Here is a 10,998-nt window from a genome sequence, read left to right on the forward strand (position 1 = left end):
AATATGTAACAAAAATGATTTTTATGTTATTGTAACGAGTCCACTAAAGGGGAGTTGACAAGAACCCAAGTGCCTTTTATTAAGTCCCAAAAGTGACCAAACAATAAACAAAAACTTGACTTGACAAGACAAGACAAGAATACAGTCATGGAATAACTCACCAAACAATACTCAACAAGAGACAATGGCAACAGGAGGGCTATAAATACCAAAACAATAAGGGACACATGACATAAACCTATCAATGAGGAACAAGATACATGACAACTAATCAAAACATGAAACACAGAACAAAAGAATCAACAGCAGGATCACATGGGTTCAAGGGAACCACACGACTACACAGGAACTATGACAAAATAAAAGACATGATAACAATAAACATAAAACAAAACCCAAAGCACAGCGTGACAGTTATCTGTTTGAAATTGCAAACAACTTCTATAGAAACTGTATCTATAGATGTACCAAATGACTATTTGATTAAACATTAATATTATCTAAAAAACTAAAGCACTAAGCTGATGAAAGGCTGAGATGTTTGAAAATGTACATTTTGAATGATCTATTTAGGGATTATTTGGTTTAAATATTACAAGGGCAATAAAAAACGGTGAATTCAGTACAATCTAGTCAATGCAATTCATTCATTTATTTGTGTTTTACAAGAACAGTGTAATAACCAGAAAGAATAGTTTCATTTTCAACTGAAATAAGAACCAAACCAATTCAAAAAACTAGAACAAAACTTAAATCAAAGCCATCTTTGATGATTCATGATCATCTGGTATAGACAGATTTTAAAAAAATGAAATGTCATATTATTTGTGTACATGATTAGAGATGCCACATTTCATTGCACAATATTTACTTCTATGAATCTATAGACAACAGATTACTTTAAATGACTATGTTTTTTATGTTTTTGTTGTAGCCTAATTGTTCATTGTGATATTCTTTCTGAAGCACTAGAATCAATTCATTGTTTTGTTTTGTCAAGTTCTCCCTGCATTATTTTCAACTCTCTTTCCAGTTTCAGTATGTGTTTTTCCTGCTCGGCCATGCCATTCAAGAACTCATCCATCTTCTTCTTTATCTTATCAAGCTCCGTTTCTTCTTTTTCCCCTTTTTCTTCATCAGCATCACAGCTGCCAACTTGCCCATCATATCTGTTTTCATTTTCGGCAGGAATTTTTCTGTTTTCTGGCACAAAATTTTCTACCTCATTCTTAAGCTGTTTCTTGTTCTTGTTATACATAGTTTCAGTGTAACATATTTGTTCATTCTTCCCCACCAGCTCTTTCATCTTTTTCAGAAGTAAAGAGACTTGCTGGCGATCTTTTGTGTTTCTGTTGTTGAAGACATGGTATCTTCCTCCACATACCTGAATGATTGCTTTCAGATCTGAGTGAAGTTCTTTCAGGTAGTCTTCAATAGGCCGCTGCTCCAGCTCATCCCCTTTGGTGAATAGCACAATCATGTATTTTGTGACTTCATCCCCAAACTCCTGCAGGACATTCATGACTGTTTTTATGTCCTCATTGGTAAACCTGCCAATAGGTAGAACTAAGAGAAACACATGTGGCATGCACCTGATGACAATTTCGATGATGTTCTTCTTCATTTCAGTTTCAAACCGAGAAGAATCACACCATCCAGGAGTGTCAATCACTTTGAATATTTGCTTGTCCACAGTGGACATGCTCATTGAACAGGCTTGGGTGACTTGCTCTGAGCTGGGCGTTGTGTGAAATGCATGGCTACCTAGAAGAGTGTTTCCTGATGCGCTCTTCCCTGCTCCTTGCTTTCCCAACAGAATGACTGTCAACTCCTCCATTTTAGCCTTTCATTGACAAAGACATACATTTGCAAGTCAAAATATATATGTAGCCTATTGATGATCAAAATATTCTTTAAGTAAAAAGTAATTTATCTTTACAACATTATTCAAAGCTATATGTATATATATATAAATATTACAGTACCTTTTAGACTCTGTGCTCTGCTACAATGAAGGTTTCATGAATGAGCAGCACATTTATACTCCGAGTAGATGCTCCACCTCCATCTGTAAATGTCACAGACTATGGACAGGTTTACCAAGAGCCCCATCCACTGGAACTCAATTGACTCTTTGGTCAAGGTCTTAGTTTTGTGTTTGATATTGAACTGTTTTATGACGTAGGGGAAATTCTTTTTGTTGGTGTGTCATATCAAGTTTCTTGTTTCTCATTATGAAAGAGAAAATTGATCTCATTATGATCTGCATATGCAACCATAACTGCTACAATAAATAACATAATCTTGTTTGTAAAATGGCAACAACAAAAATGTAGCTGCAAACAACAGTCATCAAGGTCCAAGCACCAATGGCTTATGTGCACGATTATGTATTATATCTCTTAAATGGGTCATCGGATGCAAAACTCACTTTTACATGTTGTTTTAACATTAATGTGTGTTGGCAGTTTGTGTACACAACCACCCTACACTGAGAAAAATCCACCAGTGGTATTTTTTTAATGTTTAAAAGTAATATCCCCTTTTTAAAATCAGGTCATTCTCAGCTTCTTGTTGGTGTGACACCCACAATAATTGATTGACATGACCTTACCTTAGACCTACCCTCACCGAGCTGAAACAGTCCTTTGATCGCCATTGTGTTGACTCAGGTACAGGGGAAGACGAATGTCTCAGATTGAGCGATTGAGGTGTTCTGTTGTTGGATGTAATAATGAACCTTGCAGTAGTCATTTACTCCATTGACATCTGAGCCGCTGAAGACGCAGAGGAAAATGTTACGTTTTTTAAAAAGTAAAGTGCCGATCCCAATCTACATATGCATCTATGTTTGTGCGAATCGCTCCTGATGCAGCTTCACCCACAGCAGAAGTGAGCATAAGGGTTTTTCATGCATCTTTGCAAACAGCCTTTCTTAATAATGTGCTTGTTGGCAAGTTTTGCCGCTAAATGCGGCTAAAGTAAACATTACGGCTCATAATCCCTCAGCAGAGAGGGGCAGGTTGAGCAGAGCTTATTTGCATTTAAAGGAACCATGCAATAAAATTAGTTGATTTTTTGCAGAGATGATTTTGACAAGGAAAAATTGTGTTTTTTACACTACTATTGAGAATTTTTAACCAAAATATATTATAGACTTTTCATTAAGAGCCTAAAGAATCATATGAACTTGTGGAAAATGGTCATCCGATGACCCCTTAGTGCTTTACAGAAATACATGCTATTGTGAAAAGTGGTAGCACTCTCTTATGGGCAGAATCTGACATGACCTGTCGTGCATCCTTTGAATATACTCTGGCAATGTTTTGATGTGCCACATTTCTGTCTAATTAAACTTGCAGATTTCTGATCTGCAATGTACATGACCTTAGCTTATGCTATAGCTAGGAGGCACCCAAGTTTACAGCACATTTTGAGCAGAGAAAGAAGAAGAAGATGACCAGAACTAACATAACTATTGGTGCTTGAGCCTCTAATACCGATTTGCAAGTCTTATCCATGTAAGTAAAGTAGTCAGAGTCAGTATGAATTTGCATGATAGAAATGTATTGACATTGCTGCAAGGCTTTAAATATTGCATTACAGAAAAGTATGTTAAAGCTGGTTAAAGATACAACACAATTTCCTTAATAAATAACATTAGGTTACATACAAATGTCATCAAGCTGGTCAAACATTCAAATAAACTATGTGCATGTGTTCTTCATACAAATGTTTAAGTTCATCCCATTTAAATGCCTTTGTTTAATTTATTTTATATTTGTGTTGGTCTGGTTCAATTTAGGTATATAAGAAAGTTAAAAATCTACACATTAGAAACAATAAAGGGCATGTTTTGTTATATTATAAAGAATAATAAAGCAGTATTTTTTTTTTATTTCCACTTTAACACATCTCAGGTCTCTTCTTGGCTGCCCGGCAGCGGAGAACTTTGAGGAAGCTGTCAATTTTGTGGGAGTCCCTGCGGAAGCAGGATAGCAGGAAATGGAAATTGACAAGTCGAGAGGTTTTATCCTGACCAAGGCTGTTGATGTAAAAAGGGAGAGAGGACAGGTTGTCTGAAGATGAGCCCATCTGTAGAGGAGAAAACATGGACAGGGACAATGTATAAACCCTGCTTAAAAAATTTCTTTCAATGTTTTTACCCAAACATCATTCAGTTTTACTTCATATTGCACTCTCATTGACAGTATATACACAGTGAACTGTTCTTTCAAATCACCTTGTTAAAGACGTGCTCCAGACCTGCTCCCAGACTGTTGATGTTGTCCTGCAGCTCTTTGGTCTTGCTGTTAATGGTGTTGCGTTCTGGATGTGCCAGGCTGGATGCCTCAGAGGAGAGAAGGGAGAGGGGATCGGACCACGCCAGAAGCAGAGACCGAGCCAAAGACAGCAACTCATCCTCCTGCACAAATGATCAGATAAAACACCATTCACCACTAGTCGATTTCACCTGTAACTACAAATGTGACCACAAGTGGGAGATGTTTAGTCGTAATTGTCACTGAACATTGAAGGATAGTTCACCCAAAATGAAAATTCTGTTATTAATTACTCACCGTCATGTCATTCCAAACCCGTAAGACCTCCGTTCATCTTCAGGACACAAATTCAAATAATCCTGATGAAATCCAATCGCTTTCTTACCCTCCACAGACAGCAAGAGTCTTGCCACGTTCAAAGCCCCAAAAGGTACCAAGAACATCAACAAAAAAGTCTACACTCTTAAAAATAAAGGTTCCAAAAGGTTTTAGCAGTGATGCCAGAGAAGAACCATTTTTGATTCCCCAAAGAACCTTTCAGTGAACATCTTTTAGAAGAACATTTTAAAGAACATTTTTTAAAATCTAAAGAACCTTTTTTTGACTATAAAGAACCTTCTCTGCATTTGAAAGGTTCCATGGAAGTTCGATGCCAATAACGAAAACTTTATTTTTAAGAGGATCAGAAAGCTCTTGGGTTTCATCAAAAATATCTTCGATTGTGCTCCAAAGATGAACAAATGTCTTATAAACCTTTAAAGGGATTTGTCAGTGAGGCAAGTACAGTTTGATTAATCGTGATTTGATTAATGTTCATATGCAAATAAAAGCCTAAATGAAATCTGTTCATCATGTAAAGTGATAACGTCACTTCAGAGGAGTTAAACAGCTTGATTCATATGGATATTTCTTTTTCGATGTCTTTATAAACTTTTTGTCTTGATAAACTTTCTGTGGAATGGAATTTCGATGAAGGGACACAAATCTCTTATATATCATTAAAATGTCTTCTTTTTTGTTTTTAAGATGGATGAAATTCTTATGGCATGAAAGTCTCAAGAGTAAATAAATGAGAGAATATTTATTTTTGGGTGAAAATAGGATGGAATTGGTTGAGACACTCTAAATGAATACAACTATTAGGATTTCAAATATTTGCAAGATTTATATGTATCTATATATACTATAAGTGTTTATAGTATATATAGATACATTTATGTAATACAAAATCGCCCGTTTTTGTTATTATGTAGTTTTGTAAATTTTGTTTTATACAAAGTATAATAATTACAACAATTTAGTAATATATGTTTATACAATAAAATGTAAATGTATATTTTATTTTAAATAAATATATATAATATTTACCATTCATAATTGTTCATAAATGTTCGAATCAAAAAATATAATAATACAATCTGGAATACATTCTCAGAAATAAAGGTACGAAAGCTGTCACTGGGACAATACCTCTTCAAAAGATACACCCTTGCACTTATTGCCTAAAAGTATATAATAGTACCTAAAGTGTACATATTAGTGCCTGAAAGATACATAAGTGTACACTGCCCAAGTGACATCTTTCATACCTTTTATTTCTGAGAGTGTAGGAGAAAGTATTTTACAATAGATAGAGATTAAGATGGATGCGGTAAAACGCGCTCTTACCGGTACTTTCAGGGCTTGGTCTTTGTCATTAGGAATCTGAAGAGAGGATGTGTGGCACATCGACGGACGGGGCATCATTACCCTTCCAACAGGAGGAAAGTGAGAATCCTGTGGATGAAAGCAAAGTTAATATAGAACAACTAACATTAAATCACTCAAATAAATACCTGTTTGGATAAAACTGACATCACACATTGCAAATAACCCAGTGAGTGAGACAGCATATAACACCACATATTATGTTTACAAGAGGGTTTGGTACTGACCAGGTCATTGGTGAGAGAGGTGCTGATGGAGTGAAGTTTGTCTGAGAGTTGAGAGGCTCGCTCCAGTAAATCATTCAGACCGACACCATGGATGGAGACAAACGCACACATCAGAAGAGTCACTGAAAAACAACAAGAAAAAGAAACAGTTAAAAAAACATGTCATGTAATTATGAAAAGAACATGGAAAAGAGGATGTAACAAGGGAGCGAGGAGAGGTAACGTGTCTGAGAAAAGAGAAAACTATAAGGTTTGTTTACCTGCAAAGTATAGTCTAGATCCTTGAGTCATTTTAACTGGTTTCTTTATTCTCTTTTGCTTGATTCTTTGCAGTCTGATTTCCTCTCCTGAGCTCTCTGTTATTTTCTTCTCATTATATAGGCCTGCTCTTCTTGGTCCTCTCATTTGGATATGCATTGACACTTTGTCACGTTGTCACTCCAGGTGTATTATTTAAATCCTGAAGCTAATGAAAAACATTGTTAGGGATTGGCTGAAAAATAAATATACACAAGGCAAAATTCAGATGATCAGATGATGATCAGACGTTCAGAAAACGTGCCAGGTATGTAAATGGGAAACATTCTCTTTTAGAGTTTAGCAAATAGGGCGATTCTTTTAGGATCTTTATGGTATCTCAATGTAAAAACAAGTTGATTGTAACAAACTGGTCCACTATGGAGGTTGTGTACCCATTCTACAGCCACATGCCGTTTAAAGGAGGTCTACACATGAGAGACCCTTCCCCCAGCAAAAAAGGAAACACTCATTTGTCATTTCCTGTTGTGAACTGAAAGCTTTTTCACCTGTTTTGTTTATTTTCTTTTCTTTCCTCATTTATTTTTGTCTGAATGTGCTGGTTGAGCCCAATTATATGAAAGTTTTCTGTTTCCTCCGTATTTCTGACCTAATAGTTACAGTGCGTGACCTTGAAATAACAGACCTTTTGTAACATCTTGTGTAATTATGTTATCATTCATTCCCTTATGAAAATAAAAGGATTAGTTCACTTTTATAAAAATAAAATATTTAGTTCACTTATATAAGAATAAAAATGTCCTGATAATTTACTCACCCCTATGTCATCCAAGATGTTCATGTCTTTCTCTCTTCAGGGGAAAAGAAATTAAGGGTTTTGAGGAAAACATTCCAGGATTTTTTTTCATAGTCACAAAAAAAGCCCTGTTGAAAAAAAACAAACAGCATATGCTGGTTAGGTATGTTTTGGTGCTGGGATGCTGGCCCGTTGCTGGTTTATGCTGGTCCTTTGCTGGTTTATGCTGGTCTTTGCTGGTTTATGCTGGTCCTTTGCTGGTTTATGCTGGACTTTGCTGGTTTATGCTGGTCCTTTGCTGGTTTATGCTGGTCCTTTGCTGGTTTATGCTGGTCCTTTGCTGGTTTATGCTGGTCTTTGCTGGTTTATGCTGGTCCTTTGCTGGTTTATGCTGGTCATTTGCTGGTTTATGCTGGTCCTTTGCTGGTTTATGCTGGTCCTTTGCTGGTTTATGCTGGTCTTTGCTGGTTTATGCTGGTCTTTGCTGGTTTATGCTGGTCCTTTGCTGGTTTATGCTGGTTCTTTGCTGGTTTATGCTGGTCCTTTGCTGGTTTATGCTGGTTCTTTGCTGGTTTATGCTGGTCTTTGCTGGTTTATGCTGGTCTTTGCTGGTTTATGCTGTTCCTTGACCAGCAACATGACCAGCTAAGGAACAGCATAAACCAGCTAAAACCAGCATCCCAGCACCAAAACATACCTAACCAGCATATGCTGGTTTATTTCAACAGGAAGTCTTCACACATTACGTAATTACGCTGAAAAAGTCATGCTCGGTTAATTCTTCATCTACTTCAAAGAGGTAGGGAAGGACAAAAAGCTTCATCTCATTTTCTCCTTGTTTTTTGACCTTTTCTTGTAAAGGCTGTTTGACTTTCTTCGGCTGGGATCACATAGAGCCCTTGGAAACTGCATTGAAACTGCAGTTTGGACCTTCAACCCGTTAATCCTCATTGAAGTCCTCTATATGGAGAAAAATCCTGAAATGTTTTTCCTCAAAAACCTTAATTTCTTTTCAACTGAAGAAAGAAAAACATGAACATCTGGAATGACATGGGGGTAAGTAAATTAGCCTATCAGGAAATTTTTACTCTGGAAGTGAACTAATTACACTGTAAAAAGTGAACAGTTGGATCAACTTTAGTTTTAAGTTGATTGAACTAAGATTATCTAAGTGTGGTCAATCACACTTAAATAATTTTAGTTCAATCAATTTAAATTTTTTAGGTGTTACCAATTGAAGTAATTTTTAAAAGTTGATCCAACTGTTCACTTTTTACAGTGTATTTAACCGTGGTTTTATTGTAGCAAAAGTGTATAACCATTTGTTCATTTTTTTCAATGACATTTATGTATTTAAGTACGACTAATATAGTAAACAACCTTAAAATCTCATTAAAACGAGAATAAAATTGTATTCCCATGGGTCCGCTGCATTGGGGAGTTTCTCTCTCCTCCCTCAAAACTCCTGGAAAAAGAGGCGTGGGTCCAGGACTTAATTGTGCGTCCCAGTTCAACAATATTCATTTTGTTTTCCAGGTAAATCTCACCAGATCCTTCCGGACTGCAGTCCAGGGTACAGTGGTTTATATTTTATGCTAATTTAATTAGCTGCACTTTAGCTCGTTGACAGCAGTGTGAATGCATATAGATGTGGGTTTATTGTTTAGAGAACATGACGTACTAGTAGGAAGATCGCCGTTAAATACTCCCGTCATTTTCAGATGCGCGCGCTGCTTTCAGTCATTACTTTCTACAGGTTTTTATCGCGTAACATCTTGATTTAGGCAGACAGGTAGGCTTAGCCAAGCTTAACTTTTTAACTAACCGTTGAAAAGGTGAGTTGATGCAGAGATCCACACAAAGTTTAACATTTTTTAGACAGGTAACCTATGCCTGAAACGTGCTTTTGTCGAAGTTAAACGTATTTATAGGATAGAAAGATAGGTCATTCTTGAGACATGGGACAAAACATGTCCAGCAATTATAACTGCTATTAGTTTCACAATATAAAACTATTTTCAATTGTAAATGCTATGGGGATTAATAATAGAATGTATTTAACACAATTATCCCCTTAATTTTACCATTATTATGTGAAATCTATTAGATTTATTGTCTTCTCACTACATCTAAAACAGTGTGTCCACAGAGAATGGTTTATTCATTCATATGCTATAAAATGGATCAAAAAGTTTTTTTAAAGATGAAAAAAGCAACACTTAATAATATCTCATATCAAAGCAAGGTTGTTTTTTAGTGACACATGGTGTTTAATAAGGTTTCTAAGTTGTGTCCATTTTGTCAACACCGTCAGACATGAATTAAAATGTTATAAAATCAGGGAATATGGGCAGCTGTCACTCTAAAGGACCCCCTTGCCACAGTTCTCTTCTGCAGATAACATGAGTATCAGACAGGCTCTAAGTTTTATCGTTTTATAATATTTTAAATTCTAATGTTAATATTTCCTGTGTCACAACCATGATATGTCAACACCATCTTCCAATTTCTGAGGAAATTATTTGAAATATCTAGATAATTTATTCCCCTGAAGCAGGTTCCATTAGCCTCAGCATCAACAGGAAAAAGCAAAAAGGCTACTACATGAACTGCATTTGTTTTGTGTTGTCACCACCATAAGATTTAGGGTTCCAATGATATATCAAAATAGTTCAAAAAAACTACAAGTTCAGGTTTTGGTCACCACTATCAGATGTGTCAGCTTCAGTTTTGTCACCTATGTCAGATGAATATTTTGATGATATTTCATTATGATACTTTACATTTGTTGTGAAATTGCTGGTTATATGTGAAAGTGTAATCTGTCTACTAACATGAGAATGTGTTTTAAAGTGTTAAAAACATCTTGAATGCTGCTGAAGATAAAGTTAAAATTATATTACACATATTTTGCACACTGTTATGTCCCATTTCTCAGCATTATGAATTTGACTTGAAACTGCCATTTATAACCTTGATAATAACTTGGTTTATTTAACACATACTACAATAAAAAGAGGTTACAAAAAATTCTTATGAATATTTAGTAAAACATATACATACTTTAGCCATATATATTTTGTCTTGTGGAATTTTAATTTATTGCTGTACATCCAACCCTATACGTAAACTTAGTTTAGCTTTTCTGAAATTAGTTCATATTAACCATCTTTGAAATTATTAAACAGATGCTTTTTAAAGGTATGTTTTGTAGTCTACACCTGGTCCAATAGGCACTTCTTGACTCTGTAAAGTGGTAAAACTATTTGAACAAATCTTATTTACTAAAACCTTTATTAACTAAGTCACTAAGTTATTGTGCAGACATGCCCCCCTCAGTGTATCTAACCTTTCTGTCAGCAAAAATTTTAAAAGAGAAACTGGGTTGCTTGATTTAGCTCACAGTCAGGCTGGTCTGAACACTATTTAGGTTGATGAACTAAACCTGTTGAACACTAGTTCTAACTGAATTTAACATAAACCAGCTTATGATTTTTTTTCAAGCAGGGATGGTATTTTAATTTAAATTTAATATGCATTCACATAGAAATAGCTAATTGCATTTTAATTACCAGTGTAACACCCATTCAGAGTCATTTGTGTTTATTGAATGTAGTGAAGCTCTAAAGTGACTGTTTTATTAACTTTACTCAGGTATGTTTAAATTTAGTATAGAAAAATGTAAAAATGGGGAAGTAAGCCTTTATTTTTAAAGGCAGTTAAACAA

At 35.4% G+C, this 10,998-nt stretch overlaps 2 protein-coding genes across 2 annotated transcripts; both read right to left on the reverse strand.

Moving 5' to 3' along the window:
* Positions 1-979: 979 nt before the first annotated feature.
* Positions 980-1,837, reverse strand: LOC141308292 (GTPase IMAP family member 4-like). Its single transcript, XM_073832545.1, has one exon. The coding sequence runs from the start codon at positions 1,835-1,837 to the stop codon at positions 980-982; it is 858 nt and encodes a 285-aa protein (XP_073688646.1).
* A 2,069-nt stretch (positions 1,838-3,906) lies between these two features.
* Positions 3,907-6,508, reverse strand: prl (prolactin). Its single transcript, XM_073843903.1, has 5 exons — positions 6,478-6,508; positions 6,218-6,339; positions 5,952-6,059; positions 4,244-4,426; positions 3,907-4,095 (listed from the first exon to the last, which is right to left on the reverse strand). Exons 1-5 carry the CDS (start codon positions 6,506-6,508, stop codon positions 3,907-3,909), a joined length of 633 nt encoding a protein of 210 aa, XP_073700004.1.
* Between the last annotated feature and the right edge of the window lie 4,490 nt (positions 6,509-10,998).

The sequence above is a fragment of the Garra rufa genome, chromosome 1 (genome assembly GCF_049309525.1).
Source record: "Garra rufa chromosome 1, GarRuf1.0, whole genome shotgun sequence".
Classification (NCBI taxonomy): Eukaryota; Metazoa; Chordata; class Actinopteri; order Cypriniformes; family Cyprinidae; genus Garra; species Garra rufa.

Bases quoted from the DNA above. Each gene is read 5' to 3' on its own strand.
- prl (XM_073843903.1), bottom strand. From the start codon at position 6,508: ATGACTCAAGGATCTAGACTATACTTTGCAG. The intron at 6,340-6,477 runs GTAAACAAACCT...GTTGTTTTTCAG, and splicing joins ATCTAGACTATACTTTGCAG to TGACTCTTCTGATGTGTGCG. The intron at 6,060-6,217 runs GTCAGTACCAAA...TTTCATCCACAG, and splicing joins CCTCTCTCACCAATGACCTG to GATTCTCACTTTCCTCCTGT.
- LOC141308292 (XM_073832545.1), bottom strand. From the start codon at position 1,837: ATGGAGGAGTTGACAGTCATTCTGTTGGGAAAGCAAGGAGCAGGGAAG.